At 37.2% G+C, this 22,279-nt stretch overlaps 1 protein-coding gene across 1 annotated transcript; it reads right to left on the bottom strand.

Moving 5' to 3' along the window:
- Positions 1 to 4,449: 4,449 nt before the first annotated feature.
- On the bottom strand, positions 4,450 to 21,852 carry LOC130101544 (adhesion G-protein coupled receptor G5-like). The gene is made up of 14 exons (XM_056267314.1): positions 21,690 to 21,852; positions 10,075 to 10,160; positions 9,406 to 9,852; positions 9,218 to 9,266; positions 8,390 to 8,504; positions 8,169 to 8,291; positions 7,969 to 8,085; positions 6,966 to 7,008; positions 6,757 to 6,860; positions 6,418 to 6,536; positions 5,999 to 6,258; positions 5,787 to 5,886; positions 5,430 to 5,704; positions 4,450 to 5,231 (listed from the first exon to the last, which is right to left on the bottom strand). Exons 2-14 carry the CDS (start codon positions 10,139 to 10,141, stop codon positions 5,107 to 5,109), a joined length of 1,944 nt encoding a protein of 647 aa, XP_056123289.1. The 5' UTR covers positions 10,142 to 10,160; positions 21,690 to 21,852; the 3' UTR covers positions 4,450 to 5,106.
- Positions 21,853 to 22,279: the final 427 nt, after the last annotated feature.

Raw genomic sequence — 22,279 nt, 5'->3', positions numbered from 1 at the left:
GTACTGTAAAATTAGTCAAAACAGGGCTGCCATGTGAACCGCTAACCCCTTTTATTTATTTTTTTAATAATGCGTTTTGGTTTTTTTGCCTTTTTTTTTTTTTTTAGTCTTTGATGAAGCCAATCAGTGTATGTATATATGGGGATTATTAGGAGGCCATGATGGACAGAGGCCACTGGGCAAATTTGGCCAGGATGCCGGGGTTACACCCCTACTCTTTCGAAAGACATCCTGGGATTTTTAATGACCACAGAGAGTCAGGACCTCGGTTTAACGTCTCATCCGAAGGACGGTGCTCTTTGACAGTATAGTGTCCCCGTCACTATACTGGGGCGTTAGGACCCACACAGACCGCAGGGTGAGCGCCCCCTGCTGGCCTCACTAACACCTCTTCCAGATTATGATAAAAAAAAACTAACACCTCTTCCAGATTAAGACTGATTATGATATGAATAATGAATGGAGATAAATCTACTGATGGAAAATTATGAAATCTACAAAAGCTTTGGGTCATGGATGATGGTTTGTCATCCAAACCAAAGTGACCTGGAACCCATCAAAACCCACAGCAAAGCCCAGATCCAAATCCCAGCAATCTGTGATATGAATAAAAAATATACGTTTTTCACAAAGAGTCCCTATCCAAATAAAAATTGAGGATTTTTGCATAGAAGAACAGGCAAAATTCCCGTATAAAAAAAGTAGCATCTTTTTTTTTTAAAGATGAGCTCCAAACACCAGCCACCAGAGGTCACCCCTCTGGACCGAATTACACTATTAATTCTTTAAATAAATGCTCAAGGTCTCTTGTATCTCCAGCTATAGTTTTTGAAGGAATATATATTTTTCTTTTTTTTAAATATACAAAGACTAAAAATGATAAGAACTCATTATCATTTTCAGGTAAATTGGGACAGTGCAATTGGTAATGTGAGACACACATTTTCATCTTATTTGTGCTTGGTTAATACAATTGCTTACAACAGTATATTGTACAAATCTTTTTTTTTATAGAAATGTTTCAAAATGTAATGTAAATTAAATGTAAATTACTATAAAAAGACTCACTATAGCGTGATGATGATGATGTTACATGCTCAGCTCTGGGTTTCTTTTTAAAAGGTTTTGGAACCAGTAGCCTCCTTTGTTTTTGGTTTCAGAAAACCCTTTGCATTCAAAAGGTTTTTTTTTCTTCTTTTTTTTTTTGTACATCTCTGCGAAAGAAGCTTGACAGTTCCTTCTCAGATGACTCTGACAGAAATGGTTTTCTAGTCAGCTGCAAATATGGCTTGCCCCCAAAAAAATTCTAACAAAAGTTTTCTCAGTGGTTTACAATAGTAGGCTATCCTATGTACTTAAAAACATAATAAAAATGTACCAAAGTTTGAAAAGCCCCATTTTCAACATGGCGGCCATCAGGTCCTTAAAATGACCATTACTCCTTTGTATTCCTCCTAGACCAGGAATACTGGTGCCTGATACATGTTTTGGCCATGTTGTATTCTAATTAGCATATTTACATGATAGATAAGTGATTACAAGTACAATTATATATTAAAACAATTGGTTACAAGCATATTTATGCGAAAATAAGTACAATTTCCCTTAATTGCATATTTCTCCTTTCTCATATCGTAGTGTTGGTGGTTTCTGTGGTTCATAACCATTCTTTTGATTCCAATAAATAATAAATTCATTGGAACTGTGTGGTACTGTAAAATTAGTCAAAACAGGGCTGCCATGTGAACCGCTAACCCCTTTTATTTATTTTTTTAATAATGCGTTTTGGTTTTTTTGCCTTTTGTTTTTTTTATATTTATTTAATACTTTTCTTATTTATATATTATATTATATATATATTTCTATGGTGATTTTCTAGTGATTCTCACAATTCCTGTTCCATCCAGTTTCCAGTTTCCATCCCCAATCCACTGTGTTCATGTCACCTTCCTTTCCAATCCACACCATGATCTGGAACTAAACTTTTTGGCAGTGGTATTTGGTTGAGGACTCAGTTGGAGGCAGACGTTCTGCGGTAACAAATGATTTGGCGTTAACAATTTTCTTGCTAAAAATGTTCTAGCGCAAAGAAGCAAGTGAATCGGTACTCTTTCCGCCAAACAACACTGCCATTGCATTGGTCCCATTGTCCTCTATGACATTCCTTGCTTGATGTGGGAGCAGAAACACATGAACGGGACTGGATAGTTGATTCACCATTCACAAGTTTCTGGAATGCTGTCTGTTTGCCAACACTAAAAATACGTGAAGTTGTATCACATCATGTGAAGGCATAAATAAACAGCAACTGAACACAAGTCACTTCCAAGGACTTGTTTCATCTCACTGACGTTGAACACTTTAGTAGCTTTGGACTTGTCTGAACGAAAATAGAGGCCTCTATTGTTCGTCCCAGCATAGTAGAGGAGAAGAATGAATAAGTCTGTATCCTCCCCTGTCAAGGCTGTGGGCTGATGTCCTTGACTGCAGCTCTTTTGTCAGAGCTCTGCATCACCTAATGATGTCCACGTCTGCATCACCTAATGCATTGATAAAAGTGCAGCCCTTCTACTCCAGCTCCTTGTTCATAAAATTGATAAGTCCTTGTTTGTTGCAAGATCTGGAAAGGAAATCATCCTTTCTTCCCACAAACTTACCATAATGGCATATGGTAAAGTCTGCATATGTAATGGCACCGCAACTGTCACGCTTTTCCATGCCAAGCGGTGAACCAGGGAGCCACCGTCAAGGACATAATGCTCAGTTGGTGGGATGGAATCCAGGACAGTTTTGTTAGATTTCTTGCTTGAGAACTCAGTGACTGCCTCACTGTTTATGATCAAAGTTATACAACTCCAATTTAAGTTACTTTTGGGTGCAATAACTTTTACATTGAATGTCAAGTCTGTGTTTTAGGAAAAAAGGGTGTCCAAAAACACGTATTTGAGGTCCAATGGCTAAATTGTTTACATCTCTGGTTCACCCCAAACAAAGATAAAACCTTACAGTAATCTCACAAAATCATGTATTCCATAAGTATGTAATCATGTCAGGGCAATTTAGACAAGTCCGATGGATTCATAGACCAAGAAAACATGGGGTTAGACACCAAGATTAGGTCAAATAATGAAGGAGTTAGGATATTTTAAGGGCTTCCTGCGCATGGACGCCATCTTGAAAATTACACCTTTCTAGTGGTCAAACTTTGGTAAATTGTTAGTATGTTATTAAGGACACCTAATACTACAAAAAAAAAAACAGCTGAGAAACCTTTTGTTAGAACTTTTTTTAGGGTTTGGTGTTTTTTTCCCTTTGTATGCAGCCCAGAGGCATGACTACATCCACTCACAACACCTTTCACTCTTTTTTCAAGATTGGATTTTAGAACATGCCTTGCCCTGGCCAAAAAAAGCGAGGCCTGCCTCCACCATACCATGTATAGGCTACTCATTGATTGTCTTTCTTCACCCCACTGATTATACCTCCCTCTCTTCTGTTTGACTGACATGTTTTCCTATTTTTTTCTTTTTGGCCTATACAGCTTTGTGACATTTTTTTTTCACATTAAGCAATGTGTTATCTTTTATTTAATAGGATGTACACTGAAGCCGAATTCTACAGTAGCCTATATAAATTTATAATGTAGCCATGTCAAAACTTGATTTTTTTTAGACCGGAACGAAGAAACTTGCACCATTTCATAATATTGAATTATCACATGGATGTAGGCCTAATATAAATATTATAGATTGACAATTTAAACCTTACCAATTTTATTAGATATGGGCAATTTCTCCGTCATTCGAGCGCTTGAGTGGTATCCTGCCCATATGATTTACATTTGACCAATCAAATTCGCCATATGCTTCAGTTCTGAGCAATATAGTTAGTTTAATGGTTAATTATTCTTTCTGTCGTTTATCATCCTTCGAGTTTTAAATGGAATTTTTTTTAAATTATTCTTAGCAGATTATGAGCTTGTGTTGTTTTCAGTTTCTGACCCTACATTTCAGATGGTTTTGTATAAACTTCTCTGGATAGGCTACGTCCTCTGTTTTAGCGTCTTATTATTTACACTGCCTGGTATTAACTATTATTTTCTAATTTTAATGGTTCAAGATTTCATATTCTAATACAAATAAATACAAAATTCCAAGCAGACTCCAAAGTTGTGCTACAAACAAATAAAGTTTAATTTCATTTTGATAAATGCTTTTATGAATAAATAACATGCCCGATATAATGGTTCTAACCATATTAGGGTTCTTTGGCTGTTTCTAACAATAGAACTCTTTTTGGTGCTGAACCATACTTTTTAAATTGCTATATAGAACCTTTATGTTGTTATAAAGAACCTTTTTAATAATTGCTTACTTTTATCGAATGGCTAGTTTACCCAAAAATGAAAATTCTGTTATAATTTATAAAGAAAAATCACCAAACACCAAAAATATTGATATTATGTATTACATATTATTATATTCCAACAGAAATACACATAAAAAGTCACAAATACATACAACAATACAAACTAAAATGTAAAGTTTGTGCTTTACTTTGCTTCATTACAAGACTCTGAAGAATAAACAAAAGTGCAAATTATGTCTTAAACAAAAAAAATACAGAGTTTGCCGAGCTATTTTACCTTGATTCTGAAAATACACAATTGAGGAATGCACTTTTTTGGCAGTTTAAACTTGCACAGACACCCTAACTCATCTCACACAACTCACTACTGTTTTTTAGAGAGACGACAAAATTATATTATTTTTTATTTATTACTGAAAGGGATTTGCTATCACAATGAATACAGCAGTTTTACACAGTAGTAAAAAAAAAAAAAAGCTAAAGTGCAAGGTTCGCATGAGAAAATGAAACAAACTATCATACTCATACTAAGAATATGAATACAGAAATACAGCTTATGACAGGTGAAGCATTTATGCTCAATTACCCAACACTCTGAGACTCAATGTCATCTGAGGAACTTCCTGACCAGCAGGATAAGAGAGTTTCTTTAAATGCCCTTTGTGGATAATGTTTCATGATAAAAACTCTGGAAATTTGGCAATTTCAGAAAGACACTGTTTGAGCATCATCAAAATTTTAACTATTTTCATGAGTATGTAGCATATGCTGTTTTGAAGATCCAGAACTGCTCCCATCCGAACTGGAGACATCTTTCTTTTTTATCCGCTCAAGAGCATAGTATCGCAGCATTAGAAAAAATCCTGTTAGGATACATGGGAGTTGAATATTATCATGCAATTTTCTCCATAACAGAATGGAAGCTAATGAGTTAAAAAAGGAAACAAGTTCGAGGGCAGTTTTATTTTTATATGCCACCACAGGAACTCAACTTACATTGACACAATAGCCATTATCTGACCTTGTGTATTTTGTGATAGAGCATTCAAGAAAAAGCTTACCTTGTAAAGAATTGATAATACAGAAGAGGAAGAGGGTGGCCTCTGAGAGAGGGGCAAAACTGAGGAAGCCGAGGCCCCATGTTGTGCCAAACAGACAAGTGAGACCCCAGATACTGAGAAAAGCCACATGAATCTTCTTCCAATCGGGTCGATTGCGGATCTCCTTCACCACAAGGAAAAGCATGACTGCTCCAGAGCTCACCACAACAGCCAGTAAGCCAACATTAATGATGTAATGGGCCAGTTGGCTTTTGTCAGTATTCAACATCCAGCACCTGGATATGCAAAGCAAAGATCATTTAAATTTGTGTATACTGAATGCAGGGTTACATCTAAGTGGTAAATATCTCTTCTTACATGCGGTAAGGAAGGGTGATATTTTCACTAGGTACAATATTCCTTTCGCCATAAATACCCCCTATTGAGAACAGTATACCAACTAGCAGAGCTGGGAGACCTATAATTGGAAAAAAAATATTGTTAAATGTATATATCTTCTAAAAAAAACAGGTGAAAATGCCAATTCTACTTGTTTTAAAATAAATTCATTAATTTATGTTTATACTCACCAAATCCCCCCAAGTAAAAGACCCATGGAGGTGTTGAGCTGAACACCTTGCGGACTAACAAGAACGTGTGGAACACTTCCATAGCCATCCAGCAGAGTGTACTGAGTAGCGAGTAATGCAGAAGAGCTCCCGTTATCTTACAAACAGTTTCATTTCCAACATTGGCTATTGTACCGGTAAGGATGAAGAACAAGCACAAAAAAAATATTGCCACCACCAGACCACGGTGCACCAGCGAGGTCTGGTTTTTCTTCCCTTTTCTGGAATACAGAGACAAAAACAATGGGGGTGAGATTCGAAATAGATTTTGTTTCACTGAACAAGGTTTTTTTATTTATTTTTTTAAGAAAGAAAGAAAGAAAATTTGTGATGGTGTAATAAAAGTGTAATAAATTCCAAGTCAATGAAATCATAATTACCTGAGTTTACAGAGCCAATAGAAGAGAACCAAACAGCTAACTATAGACACGGCACAGCCCACAGCGGTAATGAACGTCAGAGCCTCTAGATGGCGAACCGTAGCCTTCTGTTCCACTTGCTAAAGCATTGAAGAAAAATAGACATGGTAAAGTATGTATTATTCCATTTGTGTGTGTAATCCGTTAACACACTCTCCCATTGGCTATGCAAATTCCCAAGAATGAAAGAAATACCTTTTATTCATAAAGTCTGGCTCTCAGTGTAAAATATTACCAGCAATGAGTAAAAGCTTATTTACCTTAATTGACCTTAATTTTCTTGGTAAACCTCCTACTCACCACAAGAATAGCGAAGTATGTAAGGTGATCACAATGACATTCTGTCTCTCTTTCATTGATTTTAAGCGTATTACAACCATCATATCTCCAAATCACTTCTTTGTCTACAGAAAAAGACGCAAATAGAACAATCAGTAACTGCTTAAACATTTACTAGATGTCAAATACTGATTGATGATGTGTCTATGAACATAGAGACTTGAGCACACCTTTTCTTGTGTCCCATGAAACACATCTTCCAGAACAGTTAGCCTGTGGAATGAAACAGAAGAGGATAGGAAGAGAGTGGCTTGGCACAAACAGTACAGTATGGAGATTCATTATAGCAATTGCAAATTTCATCTGTCAAAAATTCTGTCATAAATTAGGCCCTTTTTATTTAAATGCTAAAAAACAAGACAAGCAATCTGATGTTTATCAGGTTTCACCTCACCATCCTGGTCATGAGGTTTTCAGTGTTAAGGAAATGGAAGACATTTAGGGTGGGGGTGTTCACACTTGTAGATTGGTTTTTTTTTTGTTTTGTTTTTTTTGCAAAAGAAAATAATACATTTAGTCCTGGTTTGCTTAGCGTTCACACTGTAATTTTAACACCAAACCTAAACATACAAAACGAAAACCTCTTTTATGACGTATATTGTAGAACAGAACTTGCTGTGTGCTAGGCTAAATGCATGCGTGCGTACACAAACAGCTTATAAAATATGGAAAGGAGTCAAAACAGTGTCAGGAATTCCTCCGTTTTACAAACAAATGATATCTGCTGCAAGGAGACGGGGGTTCTGACGCCTGTACCAAACTGTAATGGCCGACATAGCTCCTATGACAAGAAGGTCCAGGTATTTCTTGAGCATTCTGTCCTTTATAGGGTTGCATCTTGTGACATCACGTCTTGTTTTTGGTTTGTTTAGATGTCTTTGATCCGTGTTGCATTCATATTTCTCAAACTAAACCAGAGTTCTTTTGGAAGCTGTTTGTTTGGGGCGCACCAAGGTTCGGATGACAGCGTTCACTCTTATTTAAATAATAAACCGCACTGTCAGAGCAATTGCACCAGATTTTGTCATAATCTAACCAAGTGTGAACAACCCTTTGTCTATGAGCTACAGTTGTTGCTAAGCTTATGAATAGCACTTTATCACCATAAAAACGTGGTATAACTTGAAAAAGTATTTAAAAAATACTACTAAACATGCTCAAACATATACTTACTGGTAAGGGAATGTGATGGAACAGGATTTTGACAGGTTCTGGGAGGTTTTTGATGATCTCGTTCTCTACAGAGAGTCCAACTATGTCATCCAGAAGAGTTGAATCAGAAGGTCCCCTCTATACATCACAAATACTGTTGTATCATACACTGTACCCATTGCTCCACATGATTTATTTCTGCTTGACAAATATTGTCATACCTGAAATAATTTCTGTTCCTTGTAGTAAGTACACACCACTTTGGATTTGATCTTTGTTGCTGATTTCAGGCAAGAGGGAAGATAAACAGAGGGTATCATGTTTGGGGCTACAGATGGATGGGCCTGGAATGCAAAACATATTTATTCATATGCAAGAAAAATACCTTTCTGTGAATCAAAGATTATTTGAACTCTGCTAATAAAATGTGAATGTCATTTACTGGCAGAGTTAAATTGAGTCCTGTGAAGCCCTCTTCCATCTCAATAACTGTGCTCTGAGCACAAGGTAGATCCACATGACCTGTTGTATTGGATTTCATCACTACTTCCTCTATCCTGCAAACACACAAACACATGTATATAGACATGATCACACTAAAACAGATACACAAATGTTACTTACTGTACTAGTTATTATTACATACTCATGGGATTCAGCATGATTATTAAAAGATACAAGAGCTGAGCTAGTATTTAGGCATAGATTCTGTCTGCACTCTCTAGAAAGTCAGATTCATATGAACCCAAATTGCATCAATGCCACAATCCCACCACCATTTTCATTTCCAAAGAAAAAAGGTTTATTTATAGTATTGTATTGTGGAGGGTGTGTATGTGTTATGGTTGCAATACAAACCACAGTAAATACTTACCTATTGTAACCACACAAAATGTACCCACCCATTTCTGCACTATGCATACGACGATACTCGTTTTAAGATTTTAATATGATGTCTCAGCATATCAAATGAACTTGCTCAATATATGAAAGAATGTTTAAGATGTGATAATGTACTAAAAATCCAATGATGCACTTGGCAGTTCATGCCACAAAGGAATTAGTTAGAAAGCCATTGTAAGCATGTGTTTAGCTTCCTGTTTCGGGCTCAACCACTGTTTTTCACTCATATTTAAGCTCATCCTGATTGCGTTCTTACAAGCATGCACAACACAACCTCTTGCAATCTGCATGATTGACCACATCAGTTCATAGCACTCCAAAGTAATAGCGAAACTACCAAAATAAAATAAAATGATAATTGCCTTACATGTTTGCTCCTCTGGGCTTCTGACTTGCCTCATCACAGAACTTCTCTTCTGTAAGTGGGAAAACAGATGAAATAAACTTAAACCAAACTAGTTACATACTCAGAAATACTAAACTCACTCAGTGTAACTTTTTATATCTGAAACTTTGACAAAAATTAACATAATACATAACATTAAAGGTTCTTACTGCAGTTGATTGAACCCCCTCGAAATGTATATATTTCCATTACATCGTTCTTGATGATATCACCATGGGTGCTGCCATTCATAATACCATACACACTAGCATCTTTCTGGTCCCCCAGTGAGAGGTCAGTGCAGCAGGATCCTTGAAGGCCTTTTGGTTCACACAGAGTGTGATTCTTTCCATTCACCTCCACTATCAGCAGGTCCAGCAGCGGCTCCCAGAACACACAGAAATTACTTTGATTTTGAAGAGCGTTTGAATCTAGGTGAATGGATGAAGACCGCGTGCACTTCGCTGTGATCCTGCCCCGAATAGAGAGTGTGCTCTCATTTGCTGAAATCTCAATTTTCTCACAGCCTGTTTTCAAATCATACTTCAGATTTCGGGATGCGTAGCCATGGCGCCATATTCCACACATCTTAAAGTCTCTGTCATTCTCTAATGTTGCTGGAGAAGTAAATAAAATTGATAGACATACATTTAATCTGCAAATTTTTTTATTTAAAATTTTCTAACAAACTATCCAAAATATTACTTTTTTTTTTTTGCACTAATTATTGTGCAAAAAAAATAGATTTATTTAACAAGATACTAACAGCAATTCTTATTATGCATCATTATACATAAAAAATAAACTTAATTTCACTTCCTTGCTGGTCGCCTACTTACCTAGACCTGAACTGAACAAAAGACAGATGATCATCCACATTCTTACAGTCTTTGGGTTCTGCTTCATTGTAGCTCATAGATGATGCCTGAAAAGCAACAGAGAACTCAGTTAGAGAGAAATGAAAATACACAATGACGTGCTTCGGTAGAGCCATGCAAGGGCTTCCCATATGAAAAGGAAATAATGTGATCAATATGTTGGCTCTTACTTCCCCTTACCACCTAGTTTATAGAAAAAGATACATGTCTGCATTATCTGTATAGAAAAAAAAGTCCTCTTCCACTATTCGTGAGATAAAAAGGCAGCCATTTAGAAACACATCTATTTCTGGACTCTTATCAATAAGAACACATACATCCAAGGGTAAAAATACATTCTGATGCATGTTTGGCTGCAACTGCCATCTCTTATCCATGAGACCAGACTTTCTTTTGCAACAAAGTGACTATTGTGGTCATACAGATAATATGATGCCATCTTTATGTCACAATCTTTGTTTCATTTTGTGTAGTAATACATGAATCCTCATGGTCAAGACAAAGAGCATGTCTCAGATCTACAATAAAATGAATCATAATACACTGCCAGTCCCAATGTGCTAAAACATGTGCTTAGTGACAGTGGATGAGTCAGCATGGATCACTGAGGCACACAACAGATCTACAAGTCACTTCTTCAAATGCCACAGTGTTAGAAGCTGATGTTTTTTTTTCTCACTTCGTTGAGAGACTATACAGACACCAGAAAACTGTGATATCGCAGTTTAAAAAAAGTGGGTAACCATTCAAGTTGCTCACATCTTCTCATGTAAAATAGGATATTAATTCTATGCATCAAAACAATGCCAGAATATCATTTAAGATTGAAACGGATGAAAGTGAAATGAATTCTCGAACAATATAAAATGTAGGACAGGACTTGATTTTGTGGTAACACTTTAGAATACGGTTCCTTCGTTAATGAATAACTACACAGGAACAAATGAGTAACACAATATTAACAATCTAGTAACTACTATTAACTAACAAGAAATTCTGATTAACAAATTAGTAAGTAACAGCGCACAGATGAAAGTGGTAGTTCACTATTAACTAATCAATAACTACTTTTTTTAATGCTTCCCAGAGAACTACTGTAAGAATCATGGTAACTAACTAGTAATGACTCAAGTGTTACTACATACTTCTAAAGGAATGACTAATTATTTGGATCCGTATTCTAAAGTGAAGATCACGGTAACTAACTAGTAATTACTCAAGTGTTACTACATACTTCTAAAGGAATTACTAATTCTTTTAAGCTTTTGAGGTTTTTGGTGAAGTTTTAGATAGTAATTCCCATAGAAGTATGTAGTAACACTTGAGTAATTACTAGTTAGTTACCATGATCTTCACTTTAGAATACGGATCCAAATAATTAGTAATTCCTTTAGAAGTATGTAGTAACACTTCAGTAATTACTAGTTAGTTACCATGATCTTCACTTTAGAATACGGATCCAAATAATTAGTCATTCCTTTAGAAGTATGTAGTAACACTTCAGTAATTACTAGTTAGTTATCATGATTCTTACATGAAACGCCAATCCTAAAGTGTAGAATCTTCTAATCCTTCACAAGATATTTGCACACACGTATGAGGTAGAAGACATTAATAAAATCTTTTTTTTTTTTTTGCGAGGTATAGGTTAAATAATAAAATCACTGTATATGGTATTTGGATGGCCGATAACTCAATATGTTCCAGCCGTCACCGTGACTCTGGCCAATTTTCTGGCATTCCTCTGGACTGGCATTGAATCACTACAGGACAAGTAAGGTCCCGACAACTGCATTTAAAAAGCCATTTCTTTAAAATTATTCAGTTGATAAATAGTTCTCTAGGAGAGAGCATAGGCTAATTATTTCACAAATCATAAGTCTGCTATGCTATTACATATTGATAAACCTTGTGTATTTGTTTACAGCAGTTATTAATGTTAATGTAGTGCTAGTCATTTGTCCTGCATTAGTTATTGATTAGTTTTGCATGAACTATTAATCTTCTTCAGTAGTTCTCTGGGAAGCATTAAAAAAAAGTAGTTATCAATTAGTTAATAGTGAACTACCACTTTCATCTGTGCGCTGTTACTTACTAATTCGTTAATCAGAATTTCTTGTTAGTTAATAGTAGTTACTAGATTGTTAATATTGTGTTACTCATTTGTTCCTGTGTAGTTATTCATTAACGAAGGAACCGTATTCTAAAGTGTTACCGATTTTGTCTATCAGGAATTGATTGGATCGTTGTGTTTGCTATTGCTGTGATCTCATGTGAGTGAGTTCGTCCCACCCTCACGCCGAGAAACACGTCATCAGAGAAGAGAAGAGATGACGCTGCAAGAGTGAGGGGAAGTTACTTTGATTAAAGATTAAGAGGCACATGACTTTTAAAAAATAAAGATGTGCACCAATAATTCATTTATAATAAAAGATAGCAATATTCCATAAAAAAATAAGAATTGTCCATTCATGGTGACTTTAAACCCAGATGATGGGTTGACAAATAAGACTACAGGGTTAACAGGGCAGTATGACTTCGTTTTCACAAATGAAGTCTAACCTTCCTGTAGATAACAACCATAGGATCAACTACTTTAATTAGTTCTCACTTGTATAGTGCAGATCTACCGTTTTGCTTTTCTGCATGTTGACCTTTAAATCTTTCAAAAATATGAGCCAAACCTGTTGAAATGAAACTGTAGGAGAATGTAGCACACTGTTAAGATCAGACACCACTGTGGCTTTCCTGCATTTACCGACTTCGAGCACAAACATGCGTCAACCTGTTGTGGCAGGCATTATGCAAAACACAACATCTGCAGATACTCCATTTGGTCTGACGACGAAACTACATCATGTGCTTTACCGCTGCTGCTGCTACTATTATAAGATAGTGTGCTCTAGAACTACTAAACTGCTATGAAATGCATGCATGCATAAACAAAGAGAATCAGAGACACATATACTGTAGGAGAGATAAAGGAGCTGAGAGATAACAACATAAAATGACTGCCATCTGTGTCAAGAGAACAATGATAAATCAATGATAAAAAGGCAAATGTGCATGATGTATAGTATACTTCCTTTTGCCATTCTGAGTAAGCGCACTTTAGAGTTGACAAAATTCTGCAACAGATCTGTTTAACTGATTATTGCGTATACAGTGTAATGGAATATGTGTGAGACAATTCTGACACTGTAGCAACAAATGTTGTTTGGGTTTAAGGGCAAGCGGTCAATATTAATGCATAATTTTGCACATTTTGGATACTGTGATCTGTTTTGACAAACTTTTTGAAAAGGAATAAAAAAACTTTTCGACAACAAAACAACCTACACAACAGACAGTTGCCATCGTCTTGCCTATTTGATTTGATAGTTTTTCCACCCACGCTGGCCACCGGATACTATCAGGCCCCAACAACATCCTGCCATGCAAACTACTTGGACACACATCAATCAAGCACACTTTATTTATAGCAATTCAAAGTGCTTTTCAAGTGTAATCAAGCAATTGACAAAAATAAAAGCAATGAAAATAAAGTAGATTATAATAATAGTAAAATGATATAATGGAGTAATATATATATATATATATAAACAGATACATTCTCTACATAGATTGGTTGCTTTTCCACAAGCTAAAAGAGAGCTTATTAACCAATTAATAGGTTTTTACCTTAGCATAAAATTTTACAGTATATATTAGGCACACCTGTTCAACTGCTCGTTAACGCAAATATCTAATCAGCCAATGACATGACAGCAACTCAACGAATTTATTCATCCGAATCCAACGATCTTGTCACATCCTGTCAACTGAGATACTTCAACTGATCGATGTTTGAAAGCAACATATAGTCTACGGACCCTTCATTGCCTATGATATCCCACAATCCTGTGCATTCCATTCCTCGACAGTTGAGCTAAAAAATAAAGATGGCATCTGAAAGTTGCGGTAGGGGGTCAGTTTGTGTCTTTTTCCACTTTTGATGTAATTAGGCTGCACGATTAATCAAAAATTAAACCGAAAATGGCGATTTGGCTTAAGACTGGCATACACTGTGAGATTTTCATCCGTTGAGCCGAATTATGACTCTATATCTTATAGCTTATAACTCTACAGCGTTTTCGTGCGTTGTTTGCAGTGTACAGGGGGAAACAAGAGGCGATAAACTCTCCCGACCAGCAATCTGATGGGCGGGTTAATTTCTGGCATGTCAGCAATTTTGGTAGCCCCTTGTGAGGATGAATACACTTGAAGCAGAGCTACGAACCGGTTGCCCTAAACTCAGTGTTTTTCCCACACGAAAACAGAAGTTAAACCATTTTATCCTTTAATGCAGTAAGAAAGAAAACAAAATGAGGGAGATCTTTGAGTTCTGTAGCTATCAAACAGCTGCAATTTAGCAAACTGTTGCTTACCTCCAGTTCGTGTTGCAAAATGGATAAACCATATATTACACACGTCTTCCAGCCACCAGCGTATAGCCTAGATTTAGGGTCTAGGCTAAACCGGCGCCTCTTTTATTAATTTACTTGATCATTAATTTACTCGTTTCACGTTTCCCTTTCACTTTATTTACTCATTTATTTAATATAGCCTGTTATCACGGGAAATATGAACCGTCTATCATTTGTCAATAAAGAAAAATGTCACATTAATATTGGATTTTTTTTCCGTTTTAAACCATGAAGGTGAGTCAGTGGATATTATACAAGCAATGTGCAAACGTTGCACGAGACTTAAGTCTCAAACCCCAGTCAATTATCACTACAGAAAGTTTCAGCAAGTGAAGACAACAAGAGATAAATCCTACTTCAACATATGCTGATAACTGTCTTAATTTATTTTCTTAATATTTCTCTTGTGACCCATTTATGTAGTGAAAAAAAATGAGAAGAGAAGTATTTCGTGTTAAACAAGTTGTTTATGAAGTAAAGCTGCTCTTAATTTTCATTGATGAGAGATTATTGCAGTGTTCGGACGTATTAGGCTACTGTTAATCATTTGAATTATAAGCCTGTAATTTATTGTATAATCGACCAAAATGTTTTTCAATCAGTTCCGATGAAGAGTAAGCTAATCTATCTAGCCTTATCTTTTATTATCCTCACAGTGCGTCTATGCGGTGATGTGCTATGAAATTATTAAGGTGCAAATGGTAAATGGACTGCATTTATATAGCGCTTTCACAGACCCAATGGCCACCAAAGCGCTTTACATTTTGCCTCACATTCACCCACTCATTCATACACCGACGGCGGTGTCAGCCATGCAAGGCGCCATCCAGCTCGTCAGGAGTATCTGGGGTTAGGTGTCCTGCTCATGGACACCTCGACACTTGGTCAGGTGGAACGGGGGATTGAACCACCAACCTTCCGGTTTGTAGACAACCTACATGAACCACTGAGCCACTGTTGCCCCTAATGATTTATTATATCAATTTAATAATAAAATTAGGCCTACCCTAATAATAATAATAATAATTTAATACATAAATTGGAAATGCTAAATCCTCTTGATATCGATTGCTGATGCTTTTGATATCTCTGGATTCACAATGTCATCTATCGGTGCAACCTGGCAAGGGGGTTTATCGCACACATTTCACAGGTAGGCTATAGTGTGAGCAGTCAAGTCGCAGCTCAACGATTGGACCATATAGTGTGAGCACATTGTCAGGGTCCTGCGCTGACAGTCTTGTCTGTTTTGTCACTGTTTCATGTTTCCTTGTTTGTCTTGTGCCTGAGCACATGGCTCTGTCTTTATTTGTGTTGGCCATGTGCTCCTCTTATCCCGCCTCCTTGTTACCCCGTTACCACGCCCCCCTGTTTAGTCCTTGTCTAGTCCTCATTTGCTTGATTGTGTGCACCTGTTCCTCATGTGCTTTGCTCCCTTTATATTGTGCTCCTTTCCTTTATCTATTTTATGGTTCACTTTGTGTCCTATGGTGTGCTCCTGTTCGCTTTCCTGTGTCTGCATTTTATCTTTGCTCTTGTTCTAGTTGAGTATTTGATTAGTTCTAGTGTATCCTTGTTGCTATTTTGTTTAATTTTTTCCTCTAGTCTTGTTCAAGTTAGTTTTCCCGTGTCTTGTTTTTCTCTTTTGATTTCATTTCTACTTAAGATTTTCACCTCCAGTATCTAGTTTCCTGCAAGGTTGTTCTTTGTATTTTATTTGTTTGCAAGTTCCAGTTATTTCTATTTTTTTTTTCATCTAGCCATAGTTATTTACATCAGGTTTTAGTTTGCCTCTTGTTTCATTTATTATCTTCTTCCTTGTCTTGCTCTGTTATCTTATTGTGTCTTGTCTTGAGATTGTCTTGTCCTTGCCTCCTGAGATTTCCTGGCCACTGACCCTCACTAGACTGTGGGAGCAGTCTGATTCTCAAGATTCTGAGAATGTTTCTGATTCTCAAGTGTCAAGCCTCTGGTTCTGTGGCAGCAAGACTGGTGCTACATCAAAGAGATCATCAAGCCTCTGGATCCTTGTGTTCCTGCTTGTCTTCCTCACCATCATCCCACCTGGTGCCTCTCCCTCTGCAGTCCTCAATCCCGTTGCCACCCCAGGACTAGTCTCAGCCTCAGACGTCACGCCCACGGACCATTGGATGAATGTCTGATGCATATGGCACATTTTTCTAGAAACACTTCAGGAGTTTCGAAGTCGTGATCTGACGCCCAAACCCCTCGTGGAAAAAGAACGCCGTTGTATTTACAACTTGACAATGAGCACTTACCAGGATCAACTAAACGCTGGATTTTCAAAATTATGTGAAGTTCGCGTCTCCATTGTTGCAGTAAACTTGCATGTTCTTCAACGAATAATTTATTAGATGCACGCCGGTCTGTTATTGTAGAGACATCGACATTATATTTTCACGCCTAAACATAACGAACTGTGATTAGTTGCGTTACATGTCAGTCAAACGTCTTCTTGGGCGGTCCTTGGCTAAGAAAAGCTGCGATAGTCCAGACCTTCTGTCGTCAGTCTGAAGGTCTGGCTATGCGCAACTGGTCTCAGTGGTCATCCTCCCTGTCTGTCATCGTGTCGTCTGCCCTGCCCTACTGTTTGAATTGTTTAATGCCTCGCTCTCCTTGTTGTGCCCTGTCTACAGTCTGGTCAATAAAACATCACTGCTCATTCTGAGTCTTCTCTCTCTTGCAGAACTGTGACACACATAGCTTGTGAGCTTTTGCTTACATCGCATGCAATCTACTTGTACAGTGTGAGTTGGAAACCTTGCTGAAATCATGAGCCATTACATACGTCACGAGTCAGTTAACCTGGTAATTGCGTCAAAGCAGCTGGTAGTGCACGGCACGCCTGCACGGCGAGTCAGTGGCAATCACATGTGCTTTGCTTTCACACTGAACATGCAAACTGGAGCCTTCAATGTTGCTGCTATAGCTTCGGATAGAAAGAAAGAAAATAAAAAGACGAGTGTGCAAATGATTTGGTGAAAAGCAGAGAAGAACACAGCAATGCCTTTCAACAAAAACAAGAGTGTATTTTTGTGTGTCAGTGTATGCGCACGCTAGGGTTGCAGCTACTGGCCTATAACAATATGCGTAGCTAATGCCCCGTTTACACGAAGGGAAGACGCAGACATTTCCCTGCGGTTTGGCCTCTCATTTACATGAAAACCCAGTTATCACAGAAAACGATTATTTCTAAAAACTCCGGCCAAAGTGGAGATTTCTGATTTCTGAAATCTCTGATTTAGTTATCAGAGATTTCTGATAACTAAAGTTTGGCATAGTTATGATGGCGCTCGACGGCGTATTTATGCGGGTTGATGTAAATGACAACTTTTTTGAAAACGATGTTGTGTGCACAATGTTATTATTGAAAACGGAGGGGGGGGGGGAATATTTGTTTCTCTAAATACCCGGCTATGTGTAAACGTGGCCTAAGTCTAGCCTATGTGACGTGGTTGTGTAGGATTTGGCAATAGGGGACAGCCTATACCCCTATACCCCAGCCTATACCCCCTAAAACATGTTTGAAAACTATCGGGAGGTAAGGATGCTCGTAATATGCTCGGCTCCGCAAGTAATTCTTCTCACACAATGCGAGCCATGACCATACGAGCATCAATGATTTCCAAGCTATTTCTCCAGAGAGAGAAAAAATTGCCTGCGAGCTTGTACGACAGCAAAAATCGCAACATGTGCCACTGGCTTATCCTTGCAATTTTCCTAAAATAAATTTCTGTAAAATAAAAATATTTTATTATTATTATTGTTATTTTCTTATTGTATTTTTTCTTAAATACTCAATGTTTTATTTTTAATAATAAAATTATTACAATAGTAATATTTCTAATTTTGTTTTATATTTTCATTTAGCAGTAATTATTTATTATAATTAATAATTATTTGTCATATTAATATAAAAGCAAAAAACAAGCTGGGTGATATAGGATGCATCAAAATGAAAATTCTTCCCCGAAACCGAAATATTCTGGATGCACTTGGCCGAAAATCGAAACTGAAAATGACTTTCATTATAATAATTATACATTTATTATTTTAAATAATCTTTTTGTATAATTGTATTATTATTTGACTTTTAATTTGAAATTTGAAAATTGGCAAATTGGCAACGTGCAGTATCACACAAACCAAAACAAAAACAAACATTCCAGCCTGGAAATGCACATCTGTAGAAGTGTTTTTCAAAGAAACGAGTATGTGAACTTAGTTTTGAGACCGAGTATGTTTCCTCAATATATGCAAACATATTATGGCATTTTTATGCTTTAGTAGAGTGAAAAAAGTTACATACAGCACCTTTAAGACCTCTTTTCTCTTTCGCCCAAATACTGGTCGATAATTTCGGTGCATATATAATAATCGCATTTTAAATTTCAAACGCAATTTTAACCACAAAAATTGCAACTACATTTTTTTCCCCTAAATCATGCAGCCCTTATTTCTAGCGAGAAATTAGTATTGTAGTAATTGAATATTCTCTAAGTTATCACCAAAGCTCTCTATATTTTGTTGTAGATCATTAAACAGTTATGTTGCTTCAGAAGACTGCCCAAAATCAGTTTCAGCAGATCCCTTTGTGGGCAAACGCTGCCTGCAAAGTCATCGCCAGTCAGCTGCCTAAGCTCTCGGATGCAGCCCTGGTCAAGACAATCTGCTGAATTTCAAACTGAGCACCAGAATGGGGAAGAAAGGTTATTTACGTGACTTTGAATGTGGCGAGGATGTTGGTCTCTGAGTAATTCAGAACCTCCCGATCTTCAGGGATTTTCACGCACAACCATAGGGTTTACAGAGAGTCAGAAAAAGAGAAAATATCCCACGAGTGCCACGAAGAAAAGAAGGCAAAAGGGGTCCAACCCGGTACTAGCAAGGTGTACCTAATAAAGTGGCCGGTGAGTGTACACTGTAAAAATGATTTTATGCTAGCTATGGTGTGTGTGTCTTTGTCCAAACATGTCAGCAATGCACTGTATAAAAATTACAGCCCAATGTGGCTATTACAGAGCAGCATATTGGCTACCACTGAGAGCAGCCAGTTCCTCTGTGCTATGTTTGAGAAGGGTGCGTCTATGCCTCCGCCTTTTCTGGCCCTCTCTGCCTCTGCCATTGTTCCAGCTATGTGGACCTCACAGCAGTCAAAGAATGTCCCTTTTCTCTCCAAGGACCACTGAAGGAAAGCTGGTGAAGTCCATTTATACAGGGAGCATGTTGCATATTCATAACGTTCTCTCACCCTTACTATGTTATTTCCCACTCTACAGTCATTAAAAAACAAACCATGCACAATCATATAACACTTTCTCTTTTAGTTATAATGACTCTGTGGAAATTTTAATAACCTCTGTGTTGTCATGAGTCTTTCAGCTACCTGAATGTCGTTGCTCTGATAATATCTCTCGAAATGATTGTTGAACTTGTTTTGAAGTGCTATATATAAGCCTCAAGAGAGATAAACCACAGAAGATAGTACAGTATTTCCACGGCTGATGTTGTGTCTAGCAAAGCTAACAACCCGCACAGAACAAGAATGTGAACTTTGAGATGAACTAGGTCAAGCTATTGTGCTTTTCCTTTGTGACATCAGTGCCATACAAAAAAGAGAGAGGCCTTTCAGCTCACTTCATTCTGAGCTGAACTGACAAGTAGCAGGGACTGAGGGCCAAGGTCTTTCGATCATTTAGTGTCGAATGCACTGAAGCTAAGTTGCATTACAGCGAAAAACTTACTGACGTTTAGTTGCACAGATCAAACCACCATGGTTCAGACAGGAAAACCAACATACGGTACACTACAAACCATAAAGAGAAGCTAAAATGAAAACATCTTCGTTTGGAATTTAATAAGCATACCAGCAATTCTTAAAGAACATTTCTTTTGTATCTAAATTCAACTCGAATTTGCAGAAATAATAAAAGCATATATGACAGTTGTAGTCACAGGCTCAATCTTCTCAGTCAGTTATAGAAGGCAGATAAAGGAAGCATTCCTTTCTATTGAGGCGGACTGACTGGGGGGGGGTTACAGGATTGTCGAGGGTTTCACTAAAGCACACAGTCTCAGTGTGTCTTTGATTTGTTCATAGCCTCGGAGTAAATATGCGGGTGCTGCTCCTCCACCTGCGCTCCAATTTCCCCAAGGAGATCCTTGTCTCATATTACTGCAGTGAGCGTGAAATGTCGAAAGAAACGAACACGAAAATAGAGAGAAATGCATGAGAAAAAACTGCATGTTTATTTATTAAGGTTGAGGTTAGCTCAGGTCAAATCTAACCCTGATTATTGCATGTTAAGATGTGATAATGTGTTACTTTAAGCTCATTATTTGGTATTCATTTAACAGAATTTGGCCATTTTGAGAGTTTCTTCTTTTAGTGTACTTGCAAACACATGCAAAACATGAGGGAAAATACAAAAACCCAGCCCATTTATTTGAATACAAAAGAATTAAGGGAGACTGGGGCTAGTTGTCACATGGGCATGGGCTATATCTCAGGTTTTGATAACAAAATGTGTTTATAGCAGTGCATTCATATAGGCTGGGCTTTTAAGCACCCAATTACTGTGAATTCAACCCTTCAAACTAAAATCTTCAATATCGAAATATTTTGCAATAGCTCTAAACAAGTGAACACAATACAACAACACTGTAGCATCAATTATGGCAATGGTCAGCTATATAATGAAGGTAGATCTTAACTGAAAAGGATATTGTTCTTAGATATCAGACAGGGGCAGGTTGTCAAATTTTTTATTATCAGAGTTATTATTGTTCTTAATGTGACAACCCCACATAGAGCGTTTAATAGTGTAAAGGAGTTTTATGTTGTTTGACAAATTAAAAAGTGACAACTAGCTCAACATCTCGGTTAATATTTTTTAGTATATCAGTTTAATCTAAACTAACGGCGAAGGTACAAATTACCCCCATTTCACAAGTAAAAAAGCAAAAGCGATGGATTCTGATCAAAATGTATGAAACCATACAATTCACACTCTAACACCTTCCTCACAGAGTGTGATCGGAGATCATATCGTGCATCACATTGGCAAACATTTAGAGAAATTGTCTTACCTTTCATACACAAACGTAGAAAGCGTAGAACTATCTGGCTCTCGTAGCCTACACAAAACAGTTGGTTTTCGGAAAACGGTCAGTGAAATCGCGTAAAAGGTCGCTGGTTATTTTGAAGTAATGTTCCCGGTGAGACAGTAGCCTACATGTCAAAACACGCGTAATATAAAACCAGTGGAAGAGCGATAAATGCGACTTTCACACTCAGACACCGCGCGCACAGTGACTCAGTCAGTCCCTCAGAGCGTGTGAAAACTCAACTGAAGGAGCTCGTGTCACATTATCATGTAGGCTAAGGCTAGTCATGCGAAAAGCCTAGTCTAGGAGCTGAACAGTCAGTCTCAAACTCCATCAAATCGAATAGATGACAGCATTAAAAAGCTTGATGGTCAAAAAAGTTGTCCAATTAAACTATTGTAACATGGTTCCCTGTTATGTGCTATATTTATGAAATAGAAATTACACAAAGGTTATAGGCTACAGGTACTATATAGAAAGGGGGGTGCAATGCCTGTGAACATTGGCTATACAGTAGTTTAGCATATAGGCTTTCTTTTTTGCATTAGGGCTAAATAAAAAATACAGACAAA

This window comes from Rhinichthys klamathensis, unplaced genomic scaffold, assembly GCF_029890125.1.
Source record: "Rhinichthys klamathensis goyatoka isolate OS25496 unplaced genomic scaffold, OSU_Roscu_1.1 h1tg000258l_1, whole genome shotgun sequence".
NCBI classification, from domain to species: domain Eukaryota; kingdom Metazoa; phylum Chordata; class Actinopteri; order Cypriniformes; family Leuciscidae; genus Rhinichthys; species Rhinichthys klamathensis.
The sequence above is the reverse complement of the archived record's forward strand: the minus strand, read 5'-3'. Positions and strand labels throughout refer to the sequence as shown.

Bases quoted from the DNA above. Each gene is read 5' to 3' on its own strand.
- LOC130101544 (XM_056267314.1), bottom strand. From the start codon at position 10,141: ATGAAGCAGAACCCAAAGACTGTAAGAATGTGGATGATCATCTGTCTT. The intron at 7,009-7,968 runs GTAAGTATATGT...TTCATTCCACAG, and splicing joins TCCATCACATTCCCTTACCA to GCTAACTGTTCTGGAAGATG. The intron at 5,705-5,786 runs GTAAGAAGAGAT...TTGCATATCCAG, and splicing joins ATCACCCTTCCTTACCGCAT to GTGCTGGATGTTGAATACTG.